Below are 25468 nucleotides of genomic sequence, written 5' to 3'. Positions count from 1 at the left end.
AATTCCTATTTCGAGTTACTAATCATAGAAACTGAATCGGTATCAAATACCTAGGGGTTACTATGAACACTAGTAAAGTACACATCAATAATATGTATATCAAATATACCTTTGTTCACTTAGCCATCCTTCTTATCCGCCAAATGTTTGGGGCAGTTTCGCTTCCAGTGACCATTTCCTTTGCAGTAGAAGCACTCAGTTTCAGGCTTAGGTCTAGACTTGGGCTTCTTCCCGGGAGCATCAACTTACTTGCTATTATTATTGAAGTTCCCCTTCTTCTCTTTGCCCTTTTTCTTGAAACTAGTGGTCTTGTTAACCATCAACACTTGATGCTCTTTCTTGATTTCTACCTCCGCAGCCTATAGCATTGCAAAGAGCTCGGGAATTGTGTTGTTCATCCCTTGCATATTATAGTTCACCATGAGGTTCTAGTAACTTGGTGATAGTGACTAGAGAACTTTTTCAATCACTATCTTATCTGGAAGATTAACTCCCAGTTGATTCAAGCAGTTCTAGTATCCAGACAATCTGAGCACATGCTCACTAGTTGAGCTATTTTCCTCCATCTTGTAGGTAAAGTACTGTCAGAGGTCTCATACCTCAAGACACGGGCATGAGTCTGAAATACTAATTTCAACTATTGGAACATCTCATATGCTCCATGGCGTTCAGAACATTTTTAAAGTCCCAGTTTTAAGCCGTAAAGCATGGTGCACTAAACTATAAAGTAGTCATCATATCGAGCTTCCCAAACGTTCATAACGTTTGCATCCACTCCTGCAATAGGTCTGTCACCTAGTGGTGCATCAAGGACACAATTCTTTTGTGCAGCAACGAGGATAATCCTCAGATCACGGACCCGGTCTGCATCATTACTACTATCAGCTTAAACTTACTTTTCTTTAGGAACATATTAAAAATAAAACAGGGGAGCTATACGCGAGCTATTGATCTACAACATAGATATGCTAATACTACCAGGACTAAGTTCATGATAAATTAAGTTCAATTAATCAAATTACTTAAGAACTCCCACTTAGATAGACATCCCACTAGTCATGTCAATGATCACGTGATCCATATCAAGTAAACCATGTCCGATCATCACGTGAGATGGAGTAGTTTTCAATGGTGAACATCACTATGTTGATCATATCTACTATATGATTCACGTTCGACCTTTCGGTCTCAGTGTTCCGAGGACATATCTGCATATGCTAGGCTCGTCAAGTTTAACCCCGAGTATTCTGCACGTGCAAAACTGGCTTGCACCCGTTGTATGTGAATGTAGAGCTTATCACACCCGATCATCACGTGGTGTCTTGGCACGACGAACTGTAGCAACAGTGCATACTCAGGGAGAACACTTGTACCTTGAAATTTAGTGAGGTGTCATCTTATAATGCTATCGACGTACTAAGAAAAATAAGATGCATAAAGGATAAACATCACATGCAATCAAAATATGTGACATGATATGGCCATCATCATCTTGTGCCTTTGATCTCCATCTCCAAAGCACCGTCACGATCTCCATCGTCACCAGCTTGACACCTTGATCTCCATCGTAGCATCGTTGTTGTCTCGCCAACTATTGCTTCTACGACTATCACTACCGCTTAGTGATAAAATAAAGCAATTACATGGCGATTGCATTTCATACAATAAAGCGACAACCATAAGGCTCCCGCCAATTGCCGATAACTTTTACAAAACCTGATCATCTCATACAACAATTTATATCTCATCACGTCTTGACCATATCACATCACAAACATGCCCTGAAAAACAAGTTAAACGTCATCTACTTTGTTGTTGCAAGTTTTACGTGGCTGCTATGGGCTTCTAGCAAGAACCGTTCTTACCTACGCATCAAAACCACAATGATTTTTTGTCAAGTGTGTTGTTTTAACCTTCAACAAGGACCGGCCGTAGTCAAACCCGATTCAACTAAAGTTGGAGAAACAGACATCCGCCAGCCACCTGTGTGTGAAGCACGTCAGTAGAACCAGACTCATGAACGCGGTCATGTAATGTCGGTCCGGGCTGCTTCATCCAACAATACCGCCGAATCAAAGTAAGACGTTGGTGGTAAGCAGTATGACTATTATCGCCCACAAATCTCTGTGTTCTACTCGTGCATATAACATCTACGCATAGACCTGGCTCGGATGCCACTGTTGGGGAACGCAGCATGCGATTTCAAAAAATTTACCTATGATCACACAAGATCTATCTAGGAGATGCATAGCAACGAGACGGGAGAGTGTGTCCACTTACCCTCGTAGACCGAAAGCGGAAGCGTTTAGTAACGTGGTTGACGTAGTCGAACATATTCACGATCCAACCGATCCTAGCACCGAACGTACGGCACCTCCGTGTTCAGCACATGTTCAGCACGATGACGTCCCTTGAGCTCTTGATCTAGTTGAGGACGAGGGAGAGTTCTGTCAGCACGACAGCATGGCGATGGTGATGATGAAGTTACCAGTGCAGGGCTTCGCCTAAGCACTACGACGATATGACCGAGGTGGTAAACTATGGAGGAGAGCACCGCACACGGCTAAGAGATGTCTGTTGTGCCTTTGGGGTGCCCCTACCTCCGTATATAAAGGGGGGAGGAGGAGGTGGCCGGCCTAAGGGGGCGTGCCATAAGGGGGGAGTCCAACTTGGACTCCTAGTCCAAGTAGGATTCGGCCCGCTCCTTCCTTCCACCGGAGAGGGAAAAGGGGAAGGGAGAGAGAGGGAGAAGGAAAGATGGGGGCCGGCCCCCTCCCCTAGTCCAATTTGGTTTGGGTAAGGGGGTGCCCCTCTCACGTGGCCTTTCTCCTCTCCTCCAATAAGGCCCAATAGGCCCAATACTTCTCCCGGGGGGTTCCGGTAACCTCCCGGTACTCCGGAAAAATGCCCGAACCATTCGGAACCATTCTGATGTCCAAATGCAACCTTCCAATATATGAATCTTTACCTCTCGACCATTTCGAGACTCCTTGTCATGTCTGTGATCTCATCTGGGACTCCAAAAAAACTTAGGTCATCAAATCACATAACTCATAATACAAATCGTCATCAAATGTTAAGCGTGCGGACCCTACGGGTTCGAGAACTATGTAGACATGACCGAGACACATCTCCAGTCAATTACCAATAGCAGAAACTGGATGCTCATATTGGCTCCTACATATTCTACAAAGATATTTATCGGTCAAATCGCATAACAACATACATCATTCCCTCTGTTATCGGTATGTTACTTGCCCGAGATTCGATCGTCGGTATCGTCATACCTAGTTCAATCTCGTTACTGGTAAGTCTCTTTACTCGTTACGTAATACATCATCCCGCAACTAACTCATTAGTCACATTGCTTGCAAGGCTTATAGTGATGTGCATTACCGAGAGGGCCCAGAGAAACCTTTCCGATACTCGGAGTGATAAGTCCTAATCTTGATCTATGCCAACTCAACAAATACCATCAGAGACACCTGTAGAGCATCTTTATAATCACCCAGTTACGTTGTGATGTTTGATAGCACACAAGGTGTTCCTCCGGTATTCGGGAGTTGCATAATCGCATAGTCAGAGGAAAATGTATAAGTCATGAAGAAAGCAATAGCAATAAAACTGAACGATCAACATGCTAAGCTAACAGATGGGTCTTATCCATCACATCATTCTCGTAATGATGTGATCCCGTTCATCAAATGGCAACACATGCCTATGGTCAGGAAACTTAACCATCTTTGATGAACGAGCTAGTCAAGTAGAGGCATACTAGCGACACTTTGTTTTGTCTATGTATTCACACATGTATCAAGTTTCTGGTTAATACAATTCTAGCATGAATAATAAAAATTTATCATGATATAAGGAAATATAAATAACAGCTTTATTATTGCCTCTAGGGCATATTTCCTTCATTTGGTGCCGCTTGGAATCGGGCACACATGAAAACGCTAAGCATTATATCAGGCCTAGATGCACATAAGTAGAGTAAAGAACCAATCATGGAGTGGTATACCTTTTGATCGAATTCTTTACCATTGTCGTCGGGGCCCAATTGGCCTTTGGTTGGCATTGGCGTCGTGTACCCTTTGCAGTCTTGCATTCCAAACTTTTCCAGGCAATCTTTGAGGTATTTTTCTTATGATATGAAGATGCCATTTCTTTGCTGACAGATTTGAAGACCAAGGAAGAACTTCAGCTCACCCATCATGGACATCTGATATTGCTCTTGCATCATATGCCCAAATTCATCACTGCATCTCTTGTCAGTGCAGCCGAAAATAATGTCATCCACACAGATTTGGCATACAAACAGTTCACCATCACGTGTCTTCGTGAAGAGAGTGGGATCTAGGGAACTAGGTTTGAAGCCTTTGCTCTTCAGGAAGTCTTTGAGTGTGTCATACCAAGCGCGAGGGGCTTGTTTAAGACCATATAGTGCCTTGTTGAGCTTGTATACCATATCAGGACGCTTTGGGTCTTCAAAGCTGGGTGGTTGTGCAACATACACTTCTTCAATTTTGCCATTGAGGAAGGCACTCTTTACATCCATTTGGTACAGAAGAATGTTGTTGTGGTTGACATAGGCTAGCAATATGCGAATGGCTTCAAGCCTAGCCATAGGAGCAAAGGTTTCATCGAAGTTAATCCCTTCAACTTGTGTGTAACCTTGAGCAACGAGACGAGCCTTGTTTCTGACAACTTGACCATGCTCATCTTGTTTTTTGCGATAGATCCATTTGGTGCCGATGATATTGTGCTTGCGAGGATCTGGATGCTTTACTAGCTCCCATACATTGTTCAGCTCAAACTGTTGAAGCTCTTCTTGCATAGCTTGAATCCATTCAGGTTCCATGAAGGCTTCATCAACTTACTTGGGTTCAGATATAGAGACAAATGCAAAGTGCCCATGGAAATTTGCTAGTTGTGTTGCTCTTGAACGAGTGAGTGAACCAGGTGCATTGATACTATTAATTATCTTCTCAAGCTGGACTTCATTTGTGACGCGAGGATGAACTGGATGGAGATTTTGCCCTTGCTGATCATTGTCTTCATCTTCAGCATTGGCTTCAGGATGAGCGGTGTCTTCATGCTGATTAGATGCAGAAATGAAGATTTCCTCTTCAGCTTGTTCCTCTGAAGGCATGATTTCTCCAGTGCCCATTAGCTTGATAGATTCACTTGGTGTAGCTTCATCTAGCACATTTGGCAGGTGCTCTCTTTGCGAACCGTTAGTCTCATCGAACCGCGCATCCACAGTTTCAACCACTTTGTAGTGAAAGAGGTTGAAGACTCTGTAGGAGTGTGAATCCTTTTCGTAACCAAACATAAAACCTTCATGTGCTTTCGGTGCGAATTTTGAAGTGTGATGTGGATCCTTAATCTAGCACCTAGCACCAAAGACTCTGAAATAGCTGACATTTGGCTTCTTACCAGTCAGTAGCTCATATGATGTCTTCTTCAGGAACTTGTGAAGATAAACATGGTTGATGATGTGGCAAGCAGTATCAATGGCTTCAGGCCAGAATTTCCTTGGAGTCTTGTACTTATCAAGCATTGTTCGTGCCATCTCAATGAGGGTTCTGTTCTTGCGCTCCACGATGCCATCTTGCTGAGGTGTCTATGGAGCAGAGAACTCATGTGTGATGCCCAATGTATCAAGATAAGTGTCGAGACCGATATTTTTGAATTATGTGTCATTGTCACTTCTGATGTGCTTGATCTTGATGTCATAGTTGGTCATGGCACGATTGGTGAATCGTCTGAAGACATCCTGCACTTCAGTCTTGTAGAGAATTATGTGCACCCATGTATATCTTGAGTAATCATCAACAATGATGAAGCCATAGAGGCATGCATTGGTAGTAAGGGTAGAGTAGTGAGTAGGGCCAAATAAGTCCATGCGAAGCAACTCGAAGGGACGCGTTGCCGTCATGATTGTCTTCGAGGGATGCTTGGCCCTAGTCATCTTTCTGGCTTCACAAGCACCACATAGATGATCCTTCTTGAACTTGACGCCCTCAATTCCTATGACATGCTTCTTCTTCATGAGAGTGTGCAAGTTCCTCATGCCTGCATGCCCTAGCCTCCGATGCTAGAGCCAGCACTCTGAAGCTTTTACTTGAAGACATACGGCAAGCTGTGGTCCTGCGGAGAAATCTACCATCTATAGATCGTCTTTTCGATACCCTTCGAAGACTAGAGATTTGTTAGATTCCATAAGCACAAGGCAACGATATTTTCCAAATATCACAATCATGTTTAGATCACAAAAGCATTGAGACAGACATTAAGTTGAAACCAAGGGATTCAACAAGCATCACTTTATCCATGTGCTGATCCTTTGAGATTGCAACTCTACCTAGGCCCAATACCTTTCTTTTACCAGTATCAGCAAATGTGATGTGACTTTTGCTAGAAGGACATAGGGTTGAATCCATAAGAAGACTTCGATCACCAGTCATGTGGTTAGTGCATCCACTGTACATAATCCACTCAGTGGCCTTCGGAGTCGTACCCTACAGTGCAGTTTGGGGGATAGGGTTCGCAAAGAGAAGTGTGAAGCATAAACATTTGACGAGCAAGCATTTTATCAAACTTCAGATCCTTGTTAGGGTAGATGATACGTCTCCAACGTATGTACTTTTCCAAACACTTTTGCCCTTGTTTTGGACTCTAACTTGCATGATTTGAATGGAACTAACCCGGACTGACGCTGTTTTCAGCAGAATTGCCATGGTGTTATTTTTGTGCAGAAATAAAAGTTCTTGAAATGACCTGAAAATCAATGAAGAATATTTTTGGAATATATAAAAAATACTGGCGAAAGAATCAAGGCCAAGGGGCGCACACCCTGTCCACGAGGGTGGGGGGCATGCCTACCGCCCTAGGCACGCCCCCTGCCTCGTGGGCCCCTGGTGCTCCACCGACCTCAACTCCAACTCCATATATTCACATTCGGGGAGAAAAAATAAGAGAGAAGGATTCATCGCGTTTTACGATACAAAGCCGCCACCAAGCCCTAATCTCTCCCGGGAGGACTGATCTGGAGTCTGTTCGGGGCTCCGGAGAGGGGAATCCGTCGCCATCGTCATCATCAACCTTCCTCCATCACCAATTTCATGATGCTCACCGCCGTGCGTGAGTAATTCCATCGTAGGCTTGCTGGACGGTGATGGGTTGGATAAGATTTATCATGTAATTGAGTTAGTTTTGTTAGGGTTTGATCCCTAGTATCCATTATGTTCTGAGATTGATGTTGCTATGACTTTGCTATGCTTAATGCTTGTCACTAGGGCCCGAGTGCCATGATTTCAGATCTGAACCTATTATGTTTTCATGAATATATGTGAGTTCGTGATCCTATCTTGCAAGTCTATAGTCACCTATTATGTGTTATGATCCGTTAACCCCGAAGTGACAATAATCGGGATACTTACCGGTGATGACCGTAGTTTGAGGGTTCATATATTCACTAAGTGTTAATGCTTTGGTCTGGTACTCTATTAAAAGGAGGCCTTAATATCCCTTAGTTTCCAATAGGACCCCGCTGCCACGGGAGGGTAGGACAAAAGATGTCATGCAAATTCTTTTCCATAAGCACGTATGACTATATTCGGAATACATGTCTACATTACATTGATGAACTGGAGCTAGTTTTGTGTCACCCTATGTTATAACTATTGCATGAGGAATCCCATCCGACATAATTATCCATCACTGATCCATTGCCTACGAGCTTTTCTTATATTGATCTTTGCTTATTTACTTTTCCGTTGCTACTGTTACAATCACTACAAAATCAAAACTATTACTTTTGCTACCGTTACTGCTACTATCATATTACTTTGCTACTAAATACTTTGCTGCAGATATTAAGTTTTCTAGGTGTGGTTGAATTGACAACTCAGCTGCTAATACTTGAGAATATTCTTTGGCTCCCCTCGTGTCGAATCAATAAATTTGGGTTGAATACTCTACCCTCGAAAACTGTTGCGATCCCCTATACTTGTCGGTTATCAGTAGATAGGATGATTGTCAAGAAATCCTGGGACAAAATACATAGTGAGACCATTTTTGCACTTTATCTTGCGTCCCACAAGATGTTTTAGGTGCCCAGCATAAGCGTCGGAAGCTTTTGATTTCCGGCTGGAGACCATTCCCTGCAAAAGAGAGTTAATTCTTCTTAACCACCCACATCTTCATGGGTGGCTTAGAAGCAATGAGACTAAGTGCAGCATCTAAGAACTTTGGCTTTGGAGCCCTAGCAAATAGCCTTGCAGGAGGTGAATAATACTCATAAGAATAAGCAGAAAAGTTCTTGGTCTTATGAACATAGCGGTTTGATGAAACACGCTCATATTCATAAGTCCGAGTATGGTTTCCCTACAAAACATTGACGTTAGGGTGACCCTGGTGGGTCCTCTGTCTGTATGAAGCCTTTGGACCATATAAATCCTTTGGTCTGGGGTTTGTCTTCTTCCCAGGTGGTTTCATGACGACATTCACAGGAAGCTTCTCAAGACAGCTTTTGGGCACCCAGATCTTCTTCAAGGGTGGTCCATTCCTGCAGTTAGTACCAATATACCTGGCAAATACTTTGCCATTATGATTTTTGAACAGTTTATAATTTGCATCAAAGAGTTCATCAATGATAATACGGTTATCACAAGTGAAGCCAGATAAGTAGATGGATCCACTGAAGGTCCCTTTGCAGCAACCCATGTGGTTTTGGGGTACTGCTTAGGCTTCCAGTAAGAACCATCTATATTCATTTTCCTCTCGAACCCAACACCCTCTTTCCTAGGGTTTCAGTTAAGAATCTGTTTCTTGAGGACATCACATAGTGTCTGATGCCCTTTGAGGCTTTTGTACATCCTTGTTTCAAGCAATGTCTTCAACCTAGCATTCTCATCAGCAATAGTAGTGGTATCCTTAGAAGAGGGGTTAGTTACCGCATTAGCAGTTGAAGATATTGCAATAGTAGCAGTAGTAGAACATTCAGCAACAAAGACAACATTATCACGCTCAAAACATTTTAAACATGGTGGCTCAAAGTCTCCCTGAGCGGAACTGATCTGTTGAGCGCAAAGTGAATTATTCTCTTTAGATCTTCATGAGACGCTCTCAGATTCTTAAGTTCTTGCTTCCTTTGAAGATAATCATAGGAAAGCTTCTCATGAGTAGCTGAGAGAGTTTCATGACGACTTTCAACTTCCTTGTACTTAACGTGAAGATTTTTAATGTCTTCAATTAAGGACTGAGTTCGAGTCATTTCCGCGTCCAACAGGTCATCGCTTTTGTCTAGCAACTTTTGGATATGTTCCATAGCAGTTTGTTGTTTAGTTGCAATTTTAGCAAGTGTTTTGTAGCTAGGTTTGGATTCACATTTAGAGTCATCTTCACTTGATGTTTGAAAGTAGGCATTGCGTGAGTTTACCTTGGCACCACGTGCCATGAAGTAGTAGGTAGGAGAAGATGGCTCTGGCTCGGGAGTCATTGTTTTGAGTGACTCTTTGAATTCGAGGAACCAGGGGTCCTGGCATGTTCGATGACCTTCATGAACATCAGAGATCCGGTCCCATATAAGCTTTACATTACAGAGATGCATGATGCGCCTGAACTCGTCTCTGGACAGGCAAGAGCATATAATAGCCTTCGCCTTGATATCCAGAAGAGTGTATTTATGAATATCGTCAGCATGTGCCATCTTGCATAAATCGGTGAGGCCAATCTCCGTGATGGTCCAAAGCTCACTGCTCATCGCAAGGAGGTGCTTTCTCATCATAGCCTTCCATTTGGGATAATCATGACCATAAAAAATGGGGCACGCATCGAAGACCTTGATTATCCCTGCAGTCGACATAGCTAAAACTCCAGGTGGTTAAACCGAATCACACAGAACAAGGGAGCACCTTGCTCTGATACCAATTGAAAGTGCTAGTTATCGACTAGAGGGGGGCGGGTGAATAGGCGATTTTTATGAAGGTCTTCAAAACACGAGGTCTTTGAAGACAAATAGTGGTAATGAACCTATTGATATGCAGCGGAAGATAGACTACACTAGACGAGCCATAGTCAAGTAAGCAATGTAGTGAAAGCACAAAGACTATCAGCAGCTAGGTAGTATGGATCAGGATGGAAGACAGTATGAAGCCAAACAGGAAATAGTCTTCACTAAGTGAAGTCAAACAGATCAGACACGCAAGCAATGACTTCACGAAGACAAACAGTAAAGTAAAGGGAAGTGGGGGATAGAACCAGTTGCTTGATGAAGACAAGGATTTGGTAGACCAGTTCCAGTTGTTGTGACAATTGTAGTCTGGTTAGGGAGGCTGAGATTTAACTCAGAAGACCGTGTCTTCACCTTATTCCCCTTGAGCTAAGGACACCCAGTCCTCGCCCAATCACTCTGGTAAGTCTTCAAGGTAGACTTCCAAACCTTCATAGACTTCGCTCACCAGCGATCCATAATGACTCTTGGATGCTCAGAACGTGACGCCTAACCGACTGGAGGATTCACAGTCCTCAAGTGTAACAAGTCTTTAGGTCACGCAGACAGAAAGACTTCAGTGATGCCTAACACTCTTTGGCTCTGGGTGTTTTGGGCTTTGTCCTCGCAAGGATATATCTCTCAAATGCTTCGGAGGTGGGTTGCTCTCAAACGACAAAAGCTATGCACTAACTCTGAGCAGCCACCAATTTATGGCGTAGGGGGTGGGCTATTTATAGCCAGGAGGCAACCCGACCTGACATGTCTGAAATGATCCTGGGTCACTAAGGAACCGACACGTGACCAACATTCGGATTTCAAACACACGCGGCAGCTTGACTTGGGCTAGAAGTAAAGCTAACTCATCCAGCTCTGGATAAGATTTGCTCTCATTGTCTTCGCTCGAAGACATAGGATTTTGGTTGAGCATCGCATCAGTCACTCTGACTTTGTTCACTTGGAACCCACTTAACAGTACGGTGGTTCCATGACTCAAGAAAGAAGAAAAGGAAACTACGAAACAACTATGTCTTCGCACTCCATAGTCTTCAAGTGAATGTCTTCACATGTCATAATCTTTATCGTGAATGTCTTCAGGAACCACCATTGTCTTCAATGTCTTCACACATTTTTAGGGGTCATCCCTGGTAGGTAAACCGAATCAATAAGGGACTACTACCTGTGTTATCCTACAATTCTCACAAACACATTTGTCACTCAACCAAGTTTGTCGTCAATACTCCAAAACCAACTAGGATGGCACTAGATGCACTTACAGGAAGCAAGGAGAGAAAGTGCAAGCCAACATGGGTATCATTTGTCACCATGACACAACCTGCATTGACTTTCAGGACTCTGAGATTTTCAATCTTGTGTTACTTGCGAGACAAGCATGGAGAATTCTGGTCTCCAGATTCCCTCGGTGCACGCATTGTTAAGGCCATATATTTCCTTACTTGATGCTTAACTTGGGTCATACCCATATCAGATTTGGAGGGCAACAGTGGAAGAACGGGATGTTTTGTCTCAATACCTTATCAGGAGGACTGGGGATGGCATGAGCACTCATATCTGGAACGAAAACTGGCTCCCGAGGGATGATTTGATGAGGCCCCTTTTATCACGCACACAGGACCCGCCGTAGTTTGTTAGTGAGTTGATCAACCCTGATGCTAGTTAGAACCGCAATTTGGTTCAATTAGTTTTTTTTACCTTCAGACGCCAGTGTGATATTCTATACACCTTTGTGTACCAACTAGTAGGAGGATTTTTTGTCATGGAATTTCGGAAGGAGCATCACTTTCTCAGCTCGCTCCTGTTACGACATGCCGATGGCAATGGAGAGGTGAAGGGAAGTGTGGCTTGACAAGCCCCGACCCTTTCAAATGCAACCGGTGATGGGCATGGTTGGCGCAGATTATGGAATGTTGATGTTCCCGCAAAACTTCATATGTTCCTGTGGCGTTTGGCAAGAGTTTCCCTCCCATCTGAAGATGTTTGGAAGCATTGTAACATGTGTGTTTCGTTTGCTTGCTCCTTGTGCGGTGCTGAAGATTCTTGGAAACACTCTAACCTTGAGTGTTCCATGAGTCGATGCGTGTGTGCGTTGGTAGATGGGGATCTACCTGAGCAAATGATGGCAACGAACGAACCCAACCCCAAGTCTTGGTTGTTCTCTATGTTTGAGTCTGTATCACAGGAACAGATGGTCTGCTTGGTAGTTACTTTGTGGGTGATCTGGATGGGAAGGAGGAAGGCGATCCATGATAGCATTTTTCAAAGTCCTTTTGCCATGCATGAGTTTGTTAACCGGTAATTTCCGAGTTGAATGATCTGAAAAAGCTTAAGGTGACAAAACCACAAGTGCATGTGGCACTAGAAATTGTTTCCAGGGTTTGGAATTTTTCGCCAATAGGATCTTTTAAGGTCATCGTGGACGGAGGAGTGTCGAGGTCTAGGAGAACTGGTGTTGTTGTAGCAGCATGCAGGGATGAGCAAGTCCACTACTTGGATGCGTCTGCTCTTGTTTTGTCAGGTGTTACAGACCTACCAACTCTGGAAGCACTGGCATGTGGTGAGGGCCTGGTGTTGGCATTGGATCTTAACACTCAGAGATTACATATTGCTTCAGATTGCCAAAATGCGATTAATGATATTGCTGCCACTGCCAAGAAGGGGGGGGCATGAAGTTGTAATTAGAGAAATCATAGCATCTAGATCCTTATTTGCGAGGTGTAATTTCTTCTATCAAAAAACAGGCTTGAATTTTTATTTTGTGAGAGAAACTTGTAATCTGTTCATCAACATGGCAGTACAGAGAACACTAGAGATAATAAAAATTACAACTAGGTTCATAGACCACCTAGCGATGACTACAAGCACTGAAGCGAGCCGAAGCTGCGCTGCTATCATTGCCCTCCCTCACAGGAGTCGGGCAAACCTTGTTGTAGTAGACCGCAAAGGACAGCGCACCAGAACAGCAACCATCGCTAATTAAGAGAGTTCTAAATCGGAAAGACCAAACCCATAACTACACGAACGAAGACAAACAAAAGTGGATCCAAATAGATCCACCGAAAACCAGCACCGATCGAATCCCACGAAATCCGACGAAGACACACCTCCACACATCCTCCGACAACGCTATTCGCATCATCAGGACGGGAATAAGACGTGAGGGACATTATTCCTCTGCCACGCAATCCCAACCAAAACGTTGAACCTAACAAAAACGATAACGGGTCTCTCCCACCGGCCGCGAGGGGGGGGGGGGGGGGATCTTCGGAGGTGGGGCGGATCAGCGGCGACGTAGGCGGGAGGAGGAAGTATTTTTCTTGAGGAGGAAAACAATCTCTTAAAGAGGCTCGAAATATAAAGCTCACAATCTACGTAGGTTTGCTACTACTCTAGATGCGGGGAGACTCATGCCTTGATCTCCCGCATGATGATCATCAATAAATAAAACCTAGTGGAGTGTGCTAATAAAAAAACCAGCCAACGCTCTCCCCGGCAGCAGAACAGAACATAATCGCATCAAAGCAGAGACTAATCGATCGCTCCAAGATAGGTAGGGAATTGAAGAGAAAGGCGGTCGATGGAAATTTTGGTGAAGACACATGGTGGCTCCCGTCCTTCCATCATTCGTTGTGCCATAAAGCGAGCGGCCCACTTCCCACGTGGCTGCCTTGCTAAAGCCGGATCGTGTCGCCCCCGCCTTTCCGCCATTGTCGACGCCTTGGATTGGGTAGGAGCATCATGCCTTGTCGATGGATGAGAGTTGGCAGCCTAATCATGTGGCGTCGATCAGGTAAGTTGCCAAGGATAAACTGATCATTTGTTTGTCCCCGTCTTCTTTAGATTCTGCAAACAAAAGCATCGGCCGATTACAGTCAGTGATCGATTGTTGATAAATTATGTTTATCAGAGTTCATTCAGTGCAAGTAAACGTACAAAGCAGAACTTTTTATTTATCATTTCAGGAAAAGTATTTTTTTGCAATTCTAGGGACGCATGTATTTGCAATGAAAGAATATTACAGTTTGCAGTTATCCTTCAGTACAAGTAATCCGCCCAGCAAATCTAGACCATGTCGTGTCTTCTCACAAATCCCCAAAAGGGCCAGAGACTCAAACATTCTAATATACAAAAAAAAGCAAACTTTTTTTTTCGAAACGGAGGCAAAGATTGCCTCATCTATTAAATAAGCAGAAGAGAATTGCCCAGTTAATTACGGAAAACCAGGCAAAAACCGAAACAACAAGGGCCAAGCCCATTCTCATAGACTGAAATATATACAGGGCAAAGCCCACCCTAATCGACGACAAGTCGACCTATGACCGGACAACGCAGCTCCGACTCAAATGAAGAGCACAGAAGAACAAAACCAGGCACGGCTGGCGCCACGGAAGATCACCGAACGGGCCACCTGCAGCTAGTCATCGTACACCATAGGGCCCTGCCGCTGCAGCTTCGACTCCACAACAACAAGAGCCGAGGCGAATTCGTGGACACACCGGAGAAGAGCCGACTACCGCAACCATTGCCGCGTCGCCGACATCGCTCCCACCATCATCGTTGCCATAGAAGTCTAGTCACCACAGTAATACTCTCGGGGCCGCCGCCCCGACATCCACCGCTCCGTCGCGCCCAGCGCAATCAGCCTGCACCGCCTTCCGAGGCCGCCGCCCCGACATAGCACCGCTCCATCCGAGCAGCAACACCGCACAACCCAGCTGCCTGCAGCCCACAATGCTCAGGGCAACCGCTCGCAGACCACGAACGTCGCACCACATTCGGGGCCGCCGCCCCGATGTAAAGTCAGACCGCCCCCTCTGGGGCGCATCGACCGAGCCGATACCCCTACGCCCAAGCGAAACAAGGATGCCACCCAACCAATGTCGAGATAGAGCCCCACCTCATAGAGCTACCACTCACGTTGTTCCCGAGATCGCCATCTCGACTCACAATCAGAAACCATCCGGAGCCGCCGCCCCGACGTCCATTGCCCCTGACGATGAAGAGATCCGTGCAAACTGCAACATGCTGACTCTCCAAGACGATGCCTCAAAGAAGGAAACGACGTAGCCGCCGTTATCGCCCGCTTCAGCCATCTGAAGCTAGGGATTTCTCCCGGAGAGTCGTGCAAAGGAGCACCACGGCAACACCTTCAAGAAGGGGAACGACACTATGACCATGGTGCCGCTGTTGCCGGCACCGACCCAAGGTCAATGCTGGACTTTCGCCCGGAGCTCCTCCACACCTTCGAATCCAAGCAGATCCGAGCACTGCATAGCACACAATCCCCACGTCGACATCCACCTCTTCCACCTCCCCGCGGCGCCAAGCACCGCCCGAGAACCACCACGGTTCCCAGCCGCAGCCATGAACCAGACGCGCCAATGCAAACAAGCCTGCCGGAGACCGGAAGCCTCAGATCCACCACACCTGCACCCTCTGCTCCGTGCCTCCCAACATCAGCCACTGCACCCTCGCGCGCACATCGAGCCACACGTCGAAGAGCCGTGCAGACCCGCCGCCGCCCCTGCCAGATCCGCAAGCTGCCGCTCCGGCAGACGCCGCCCCTTGCGGCCGCGCACTCAGCACCACACCAGATCCGGGCGCGGGGGCCCCGGATCCGCTGCCCCGCCGGAGGTTGGGAGCTCCCGAGCACTAGCGCAGCCCGCGCGACGGACCACGCGCTGGCACCCGCACGAGCCCGACACGAGGACGCCCGCGACCTGGAGAAGACGAGGCCCCGCCGCCGCCGCTGCCACACGGCCTTTGGCCGGTGGCGCACTCTGACGGCGGCGAGAGGGAGGCGCGAAGAAGACGACTGCCGGCGGCGGTGGTTGGTGCGCCGCCCGTGTCGCTCGTGCGGAGCGACGCGGGGGCCTTTTTTTCTCCCTGGACGAGTTGTGACTTGTGAGTAGGCTCTAAAAAAAAGAGCAAACTAGGGAGACACCAGAGATGTAACATGTCTCTCGGCGTGCAATCCCTGGTTACAGAAACCCAAACTGTACACTTTTTGCCAACAGTAGCACTATGTACTCGCTCATTTTCTGATTGGAACCTTCTGATCCAAGAATAGCCATCTGATGATGAATATGAGCAAGTTGATATGTGCAAACGCTATGTAATGTAATGTAACTATGTGCAGCTGCGTTATTTACTGTGCAGCAGCAAGCAAGCCTAGTAAACTTTCTACCGTGCCTGTGTCACTGAAACTGCCATACATGTTTAGCAGGGACTGTATAACGGATTTGGACAACAATAGGCCCTTCTTTACAATGCACGCATGCATTGCCTTTCCATATTGTACCGAGGTTGCAGCCTTCATGGCAACAAGTGCTGCGGAGAAAATTGTTGGACTTGGTGCTCGCTCTACTTCTTGCATCTTGCAGCATAGATTCATTACCTCGCAGTGCATACCATTTCGAGACAAGCCACTTATTAACAGGCTCCATGTGCGTAGATTTGGGCGTGTTTTTGTTAGTAGCATCTCATTGAAGATCTCTAGGGCCTCACTAATCTGCTCATTCTTCATAAAAGCTGAAATGACTGAATCCCAGCACGCTGCACTTGGAGATATGCCCTGATGCTGCATCTGATATAAAACCTTGAGAGCCTGAGAACTCATCCCATGATCTGCATAAGCAGAAATCATCACTCTGCACACGACCATGTCTCTGCAACTCATGGCATCGAACAGCCTGCGTGCATGTTCGGTCCTTTGAGTACTCATATACAACTCTATCAGGCCACAAGCAACCGCTTGGTCTGATTCAAGGTAGTTTCTAACTGCATAGCCGTGAGCAACTCTGCCCATCTCCATACCACAGGATGTCATGCAAGCCATGATAATGGATGCCAACGTCACACAATCAAACCTAAGGCCAGACTGGAGCATTTTTCGACAAGTGATCAAAGCCTTGTCGGTTTGCCCATCCTGCAAATACCCAGCAATCATCAAATTCCATGTAACAGCGTCTCTTTCAACCATCTGCTCAAACACGGCCTCTGCAGCCTCGACCATCCCAACCTTACAGTAAAAGTTGATGATTGAGCTCCCCAAAATTACATCCATCGCTAAACCACTCGATACGGCCACGGCATGGCCCTGCCTACCCCAATCAGGAGCTTCAAAATCGGCCGATGCAGACAGAAGGCTAAGAACGCTCACCCTCGTCGGCAGCACGCCTTCAACCCTCATCTGATAGAACAATTCCACAGCAGCATCGATTCTCCCATTGTTTATATACGCCATCAACATGGAGTTCCAGGTCACCACCGTCGTCTCCGTCATTGCATCAAACACCTCCCGCGCGTCATCCACCTCGCCACACTTCCCGTAGAAGTCCACCAGGCTGCTCAACACGTATACGCATTCCATGAACCCCGCCTTCCAGGCGTACCCGTGCAGCGCCCTCCCGGTCCCGACCATCCCGATCCCGGCGCATGACTTCAGCACGCTGGGCACGACGAAGTTGTCGGCGGGGACGCCCGCCTGCAGCATGTCGATGTACCCGTCGAGGGCCCTAGCGTGCAGCCCGGCGCGGCTCCATAATCCGATGACGGCGGCCCAGGCGAAGGCGTTCTTTTTGGGTAGCGCGTCGAACACGCGCTCGGCGTCCGCCAGCGCGCCGCATCGGGCGTAGAAGACAGCGAGCTTGGTGCCGATGTAGGCGTGGCGGCAGTAGTAGGGCCCGCGCTTGACGGCGGCAGCGTGCACCTGGCGTCCCGCGCGGAGGGACCCCGCGGCGACGCAGCACTGCAGGAGGGACACGTACACCTCCGGGCCGACGGCAACGGCAGCGCCGGGGCTCGACTGGCGCTCGGCGCGGGAGACGAGGGCGAAGGCGTCGCGGAGGCTGCCGTGGTCGCTGCCTTGCTGGGAGAGGGAGGCGAGCGCGGCATGGAGAGAGGCGGGCCGCGGGGACTCGTGGGGTTTGGGTGGGTAGGGAGTGGCGGGAAGGGGGAGAGGAAGCGGAGCCATGGCGGTGCCGTGCCATGGAGTTCGGAAGCGGAGGATAAAGGGGTAAGGGCCGTGAGGTTGATGTTTAACGGACTAATGGGCCTCATAAAATTACTTGTTTTTTCTGTTTCCCATTTTTACTGGGCCTTAGGTATTAGCTGTACGTGTATATATACGCTCACACTGGGCCGGCCCATTCGGGTTCCGCTTCGCGAGATAAAAGAATCGCAAAAACAGCAAGCTCCATGTATCGAACCAATAACCTGCATTGCCTGTACACGCCGCACTAACCACCAAGACTGGAGCATGCAAGTGAACGAAAAACAACGCCCTGCTAGAAGAGGTTCGCCAACGAGGGATGATGTAGGCCGGCCCGACCACCGATTTTAGGTTTTTGAGCCGTTTTTTTTTGGAGCTTTCTAGGAGGTTCCTGAACCGGTTTTTTTGCTGTTTCGTTTTTTCTTTCTCTCCTTTTCCTCTTTCTTTTTCTTTCCTTTTTTATTTTCGTTTTTATTTCAAAAAATATTCATGTTTCTTGAATATTATTCACATATTTATAAAAAAGTTTGTCTTTTACAAAAAAATGTGAGTTTAAAAAAATTCTCATTTTTCAAAAAATGGTTGGGTTTCCAAAAATTGTTCATGTTTTCAAATTTCTTCTGTAGTTTCAAAAATTGTTCGCGTTTTAAGAAAAAACCTTTCCTTTTTTCAAATTTCTATTTCTTTACTTCACTTTTTCTATTTCTTTGCAATTCCTCTTTCTTCTCTTTCTTGTACTTGAGAATTTCAAATTTTGTTCAAAAATTCAAAAAATGTTCAGAAGTTCAAAAATGTTCCTGTTATTATCTTTTGTTCACAAATTCAAAAACAATTCTCCAATTTTCATAAAAATTTCCGCATATTTAGAAAAAATGTTCACCTTTCAAATATTGTTGATAATATAAAAAAATGTTCGTGTTTTCAATTTTTCTTCTGGAGTTTGAAAAAATGTTCCTCTTTCAAAATTCATTCGCAATTCTAAGGAAAATGTTTGTTTCTTCCAATTTTGTTCTGTAGTTTCAAAAAATGTTTCCATTTCAAAATTTGTTCGAATTTTTTGAAAATGTGTCTCTTTCTATTTTGTTTGGGAGTTTCGAAAAATGTTCACAAATTTTTAAGTGTTTAAATTGTCCAATTTTGTTCAGGATTTCCATGTTTTTAAATGGTCACGTTTCCAAAATTTGTTTTGGAATTTGAAAAATGATCATCTTCATTTTTTTTCTTCTTCTTTTCTCCTATCCCCTTTTCGTTTTTAAGAATATTGTCACAGTTTAAAAAAAATCGTGATTTCATAAAAACTGTCCATTTTTTCAAAAAAGTTCGAAAATTTAAAACATGTTTACATTTTTTCAATTTTTGTTATGAGTTTCAAAAAATATTCTTATGTCAAAATTTGTTCATGGATTTGCAAAAATATTCGCGTTTCCAAATTTTTGTTCAGAGTTTCAAAAAATGTTCTCTTTAACAAAAAATTGTTCACATATTGAAAAATGTTCATGATTTTCAAAAAAGTGTTCAGTTTATCAAACCTTTGTTCACATATTCCAAAAATGTTCGAGATTTTTAGTTTTTCTTGTCAGGATTTGAAAAGTGCTCGCTTTTAAAAAAACACTGTTTCAAAATAATTTCCGCCTTCGGAATTTGACAAAATGTTCGGACTTATATTACCTTTAGCTTCGCGCGCCATAGTTATTTAAGAAAGCTTATCTATCTCGTTGGCTATGCTCTTTCATACCTAACAATAGGTCCCTGGTTCAATCCCTTCCTCAAGCAGTCTTTTTTGGATTTTTTACTGTGTTACGCTAATGGGACGACTGAGCTGGAGTCGCGCCTGTGCGTTCGCTCGGCAATTTGCCGCAACGAGGAACTCCCTATATATATGCCTAAAAGAAATGAACTCCCTATGCAATGTTGCCTTTTTTCCCTTAAAAAAGGGCGATGATACCCTCAAGAAAAAAAGGGGGGGTGATGATAGGCACTAGTTGACCGGCCAAAATTTTGGCCAGTCGCCGCGCGGGCGTACGATTTGAGTGTCAATGACGGAGCTACAACAAGGCCGGATGGGCCATGACCTGGCCAATATTTTGTAATTTGTACACATTTTTTTTCTGTTGGCCCATAGGTTATTTCTTTCATTTTGGCCTGCCAAGCCTTCCCTAAAAAAACCCTAAAAAGCCGTCCCTCAAAAAAACTTTTTTTGGCCCACCAGAGTTGGGCTTCAAGCTCCACCACTATTGAGTGCCCCGCATTGTTAGACCCCCCCTCCACAGAATCATCTCCTTCCTCGTGTTGGCACGCACATTGCGTGATTCCTCTCCCTGATGGAGACACCGTGGCCATGGTCGTCGAGCTCTGCGAGGGTGACGCCATGGCTTCTATGGAACCACCATGTCCAAGGTTCGTCGAGCTCTGCCATCGAGCACTGTTGTGTCGATCACAGCTCCTTGTCGATCGAGATCGTAGCACAATGACTGGTTGTAGAATCGGTTGACGCCGGTCGTAGCAAACGCCATTGCCGGTTGTAGCACTGGGCTCACCCCAGTCATCGTTGTTGCAACTTTTGTAAACGTAGGTTGCAACTCTACTAGTGGTCGATTCCAGCTTCTGCTCATGCTGGTTATAGCTTTCTCAACAACAGCTACAGAAACCACCATTGCCAATTGTAGCATCTCGCGGTCATGCTTCCAGCTCTATGGTCGGTCTGTTCCCGCAAATGTACACATAGTTGCAGCAAACAATGTCGTCGGTTCAAGCTTCTCTCTGTCGCAACACCTAGACGTTGTGACTTTATAGACCTTGGTTGCAGCTCTACTGGTGGCCAGTTCCAGCTTTTGCCGATGCCCATTGTAGCTTTCTTGACAACAACCGTAGCAACCATCATTGTCTATTGTAGATCTCGCGGTTGAAGGAAATATGCCCTAGAGGCAATAATAAAGTTGTTATTTATATTTCCTTATATCATGATAAATGTTTATTATTCATGCTAGAATTGTATTAACCGGAAACTTAGTACATGTGTGAATACATAGACAAACAGAGTGTCACTAGTTTGCCTCTACTTGACTAGCTCGTTGAATCAATGATGGTTATGTTTCCTAACCATAGACATGAGTTGTCATTTGGTTGACGGGATCACATCATTAGAGAATGATGTGATTGACTTGACCCATCCGTTAGCTTAGCACGATGATCGTTTAGCTTGTTGCTATTGCTTTCTCCATAACTTATACATGTTCCTATGACTATGAGATCATACAACTCCCGAATATCGGAGGAACACTTTGTGTGCTACCAAATTTCACAACGTAACTGGGTGATTATAAAGGTGCTCTACAGGTGTCTCCGATGGTGTTTGTTGAGTTGGCATAGATCGAGATTAGGATTTGTCACTCCGATTGTCAGAGAGGTATCTTTGGGCCCTCTCGATAATATGCCTTGCAAGCAATGTGACTAATGACTTAGTTGAGGGATGATGCATTACTGAACGAGTAAAGAGACTTGCCGGTAACGAGATTGAACTAGGTATTGAGATACCGACGATCGAATCTCGGGCAAGTACCATACCGATGACAAAGGGAATAACGTATGTTGTTATGCGCTTTGACCGATAAAGATCTTCGTAGAATATGTAGGAACCAATATGAGCATCCAGGTTCCGCTATTGGTTATTGACCGGAGATGAGTCTTGGTCATGTCTACATAGTTCTCGAATCCGTAGGGTCCGCGCGCTTAACGTTTTGTGACGATTTGTATTATGAGTTATGTGATTTGATGATCGAAGTTTGCTCGGAGTCCTGAATGTGATCACAGACATGACGAGGAGTCTCAAAATGGTTGAGACATAAAGATTGATATATTGGACGACTATATTCGGACATCGGATGAGTTCCGGGGGTCACTGGATATTTATCGGAGTGCTGGGGGGTTATAGGAACCCCCGAGGGAACTAATGGGCCTACACGGGCCTTGTGAGAGAGAGAGAGGAGGGGGCCTAGGGCTGGCCGCCCCCCCCCTTGGGAGTGCGAATTGGACAAGGAGGGGGGGGCGACACCCCCTCTTTCCTCCCTCTCCCCTCTCCTTCGTTTCCTATTTCCCCTTCCTAGTTGGACTAGGAAAAGGGGAGGCCTACTCCTACTAGGAGGACTCCCCCTCTTCTTGGCGCGGCCCTAGGCCGGCCGGCCTTCCCCCTTGCTCCTTTATATACGGGGGCATGGAGGCACCCTAGAACACACAAGTTGATCATTGATCTCTTAGCCGTGTGCGGTGCCCCCCTCCACTATAATCCACCTCGGTCATATCATAGCGGTGCTTAGGCGAAGCCCTGTTCTGGTAGCATCATCATCATTGTCATCACGCCGTCATGCTGACGAAACTCTCCCTCGACACTCTACTGGATCGTGAGTTCGTGGTGTTGGGGAACGTTGCAGAAAACAAAAATTTTCCTACGGTTTCACCAAGATCCATCTAGGAGTTCATCTAGCAACGAGTGATCGGATTGCATCTACATACCTTTGTAGATCACGCGCGGAAGCGTTCAAAGAATGGGGATGAGGAAGGTGTACTCGATGTGATTCAAATCACCGGAGATCCTAGCGCCGAACGGACGGCACCTCCGCGTTCAACACACGTACGGTCAGCGTAACGTCTCCTCCTTCTTGATCCAGCAAGGGGGAAGGAGAGGTTGAGGAAGATGGCTCCAGCAGCAGCACGACGGCGTGGTGGTGATGGAGCTGCAGTACTCCGGCAGGGCTTCGCTAAGCACTATGGAGGAGGAGGATGTGTTGGAGAGGGAGAGGGAGGCACCAAAGGCGTGGATTGAGAGGCCCTCCTTCCCCCACTATATATAGGGAGCCTAGGGGGGGGGGCGCCGGCCCTAGGAGATCCAATCTCCTAGGGGGGGCGGCGGCCAAGGGAGGAATCCCTCCTCCCCAAGGCACCTAGGAGGTGCCTTCCCCTTTTGGGACTCTTCCCTTCTTGAACCCTAGGCGCATGGGCCTCTTGGGGCTGGTGCCCTTGGCCCATATAGGCCAAGGCGCACCCCTTACAGCCCATGTGGCCCCCCGGGGCAGGTGGCCCCACCCGGTGGACCCCCGGGACCCTTCCGGTGGTCCCGGTACAATACCGGTGACCCCGAAACTTGTCCCGATGGCCGAAATAGCACTTCCTATATATAATTCTTTACCTCCGGACCATTCCGGAACTCCTCGTGACGTCCGGGATCTCATCCGGGACTCCGAACAACATTCGGGTTACTGCATATACATATCCCTACAACCCTAGCGTCACCGAACCTTAAGTGTGTAGACCCTACGGGTTCGGGAGACATGTAGACATGACCGAGATCGCTCTCCGGTCAATAACCAACAGCGGGATCTGGATACCCATGTTGGCTCCCACATGCTCCTCGATGATCTCATCGGATGAACCACGATGTCGAGGATTCAAGCAACCCCGTATACAATTCCCTTTGTCAATCGGTATGTTACTTGCCCGAGATCCGATCGTCGGTATCCCAATACCTCGTTCAATCTCGTTACCGGCAAGTCACTTTACTCGTACCGTAATGCATGATCCCGTGATCAGACACTTGGTCACTTTGAGCTCATTATGATGATGCATTACCGAGTGGGCCCAGTGATACCTCTCCGTCATACGGAGTGACAAATCCCAGTCTTGATCCGTGTCAACCCAACAGACACTTTCGGAGATACCCGTAGTATACCTTTATAGTCACCCAGTTACGTTGTGACGTTTGGTACACCCAAAGCACTCCTACGGTATCCGGGAGTTACACGATCTCATGGTCTAAGGAAAGGATACTTGACATTGGAAAAACTCTAGCAAACGAACTATACGATCTTATGCTATGTTTAGGATTGGGTCTTGTCCATCACATCATTCTCCTAATGATGTGATCTCGTTATCAATGACATCCAATGTCCATAGTCAGGAAACCATGACTATCTGTTGATCAATGAGCTAGTCAACTAGAGGCTTACTAGGGACATGTTGGTGTCTATTATTCACACATGTATTACGATTTCCGGATAACACAATTATAGCATGAATAAAGACAATTATCATGAACAAGGAAATATAATAATAATGCTTTTATTATTGCCTCTAGGGCATATTTCCAACAGTCTCCCACTTGCACTAGAGTCAATAATCTAGTTACATTGTGATGAATCGAACACCCATGGAATTCTGGTGTTGATCATGTTTTGCTCTAGGGAGAGGTTTAGTCAACGGATCTGCTACATTCAGGTCCGTATGTACTTTACAAATATCTATGTCTCCATCTTGAACATTTTCACGAATGGAGTTGAAGCGACGCTTGATGTGCCTTGTCTTCTTGTGAAACCTGGGCTCCTTGGCAAGAGCAATAGCTCCAGTGTTGTCACAGAAGAGCTTGATCGGCCCCGACGCATTGGGTATGACTCCTAGGTCGGTGATGAACTCCTTCACCCAAATTGCTTCATGCGCTGCCTCCGAGGCTGCCATGTACTCCGCTTCACATGTAGATCCTGCCACGACGCTCTGCTTGCAACTGCACCAGCTTACTGCCCCACCATTCAAAATATACACGTATCCGGTTTGTGACTTAGAGTCATCCAGATCTGTGTCGAAGCTAGCGTCGACGTAACCTTTTACGACGAGCTCTTCGTCACCTCCATAAATGAGAAATATTTCCTTAGTCCTTTTCAGGTACTTCAGGATATTCTTGACCGCTGTCCAGTGTTCCTTGCCGGGATTACTTTGGTACCTTCCTACCAAACTTACGGCAAGGTTTACATCAGGTCTGGTACACAGCATGGCATACATAATAGAACCTATGGCTGAGGCATAGGGGATGACACTCATCTCTTCTATATCTTCTGCCGTGGTCGGACATTGAGCTGAGCTCAATTTCACACCTTGTAACACAGGCAAGAACCCCTTCTTAGACTGATCCATATTGAACTTCTTCAATATCTTATCAAGGTATGTGCTTTGTGAAAGACCTATGAGGCGTCTTGATCTGTCTCTATAGATCTTGATGCCTAATATATAAGCAGCTTCTCCAAGGTCCTTCATTGAAAAACTCTTATTCAAGTAGGCCTTAATGCTGTCCAAGAGTTCTATATCATTTCCCATCAAAAGTATGTCATCTACATATACTATGAGAAATGCTACAGAGCTCCCACTCACTTTCTTGTAAACGCAGGCTTCTCCATAAGTCTGTGTAAACCCAAACGCTTTGATCATCTCATCAAAGCGAATGTTCCAACTCCGAGATGCTTGCACCAGCCCATATATCGAGCGTTGGAGCTTGCACACCTTGTTAGCATTCTTAGGATCGACAAAACCTTCCGGCTGCATCATATACAATTCTTCCTTAAGGAAACCATTAAGGAATGCCGTTTTGACGTCCATTTGCCATATCTCATAATCATAGAATGCGGCAATGGCTAACATGA

General features: G+C 46.0%; 1 protein-coding gene and 1 pseudogene across 4 annotated transcripts; one reads left to right on the top strand and one right to left on the bottom strand.

The window, feature by feature from the left end:
- Window positions 1–25468, top strand: part of LOC123061444 (uncharacterized) — a 126264-nt pseudogene that overhangs the window by 33154 nt on the left and 67642 nt on the right.
- Window positions 13315–18007, bottom strand: LOC123061445 (pentatricopeptide repeat-containing protein At5g55740, chloroplastic). 4 transcript variants are annotated; one of them, XM_044484563.1, is made up of 2 exons: window positions 14913–18007; window positions 13315–13858 (listed from the first exon to the last, which is right to left on the bottom strand). In XM_044484563.1, the coding sequence occupies exon 1, from the start codon at window positions 17988–17990 to the stop codon at window positions 16164–16166; it is 1827 nt and encodes a 608-aa protein (XP_044340498.1). In that variant the 5' UTR covers window positions 17991–18007; the 3' UTR covers window positions 13315–13858; window positions 14913–16163. The 4 variants fall into 4 exon arrangements, with proteins under 4 accessions (XP_044340498.1, XP_044340499.1, XP_044340500.1 ...); XM_044484564.1 differs by having other exon boundaries at window positions 14933–18007; XM_044484565.1 differs by having other exon boundaries at window positions 15443–18007.

This window comes from Triticum aestivum, chromosome 3A (genome assembly GCF_018294505.1).
Source record: "Triticum aestivum cultivar Chinese Spring chromosome 3A, IWGSC CS RefSeq v2.1, whole genome shotgun sequence".
Taxonomy (NCBI): Eukaryota; Viridiplantae; Streptophyta; class Magnoliopsida; order Poales; family Poaceae; genus Triticum; species Triticum aestivum.
Note: the sequence above shows the minus strand (reverse complement) of the source record. Positions and strands in the feature narration are given on the sequence as shown.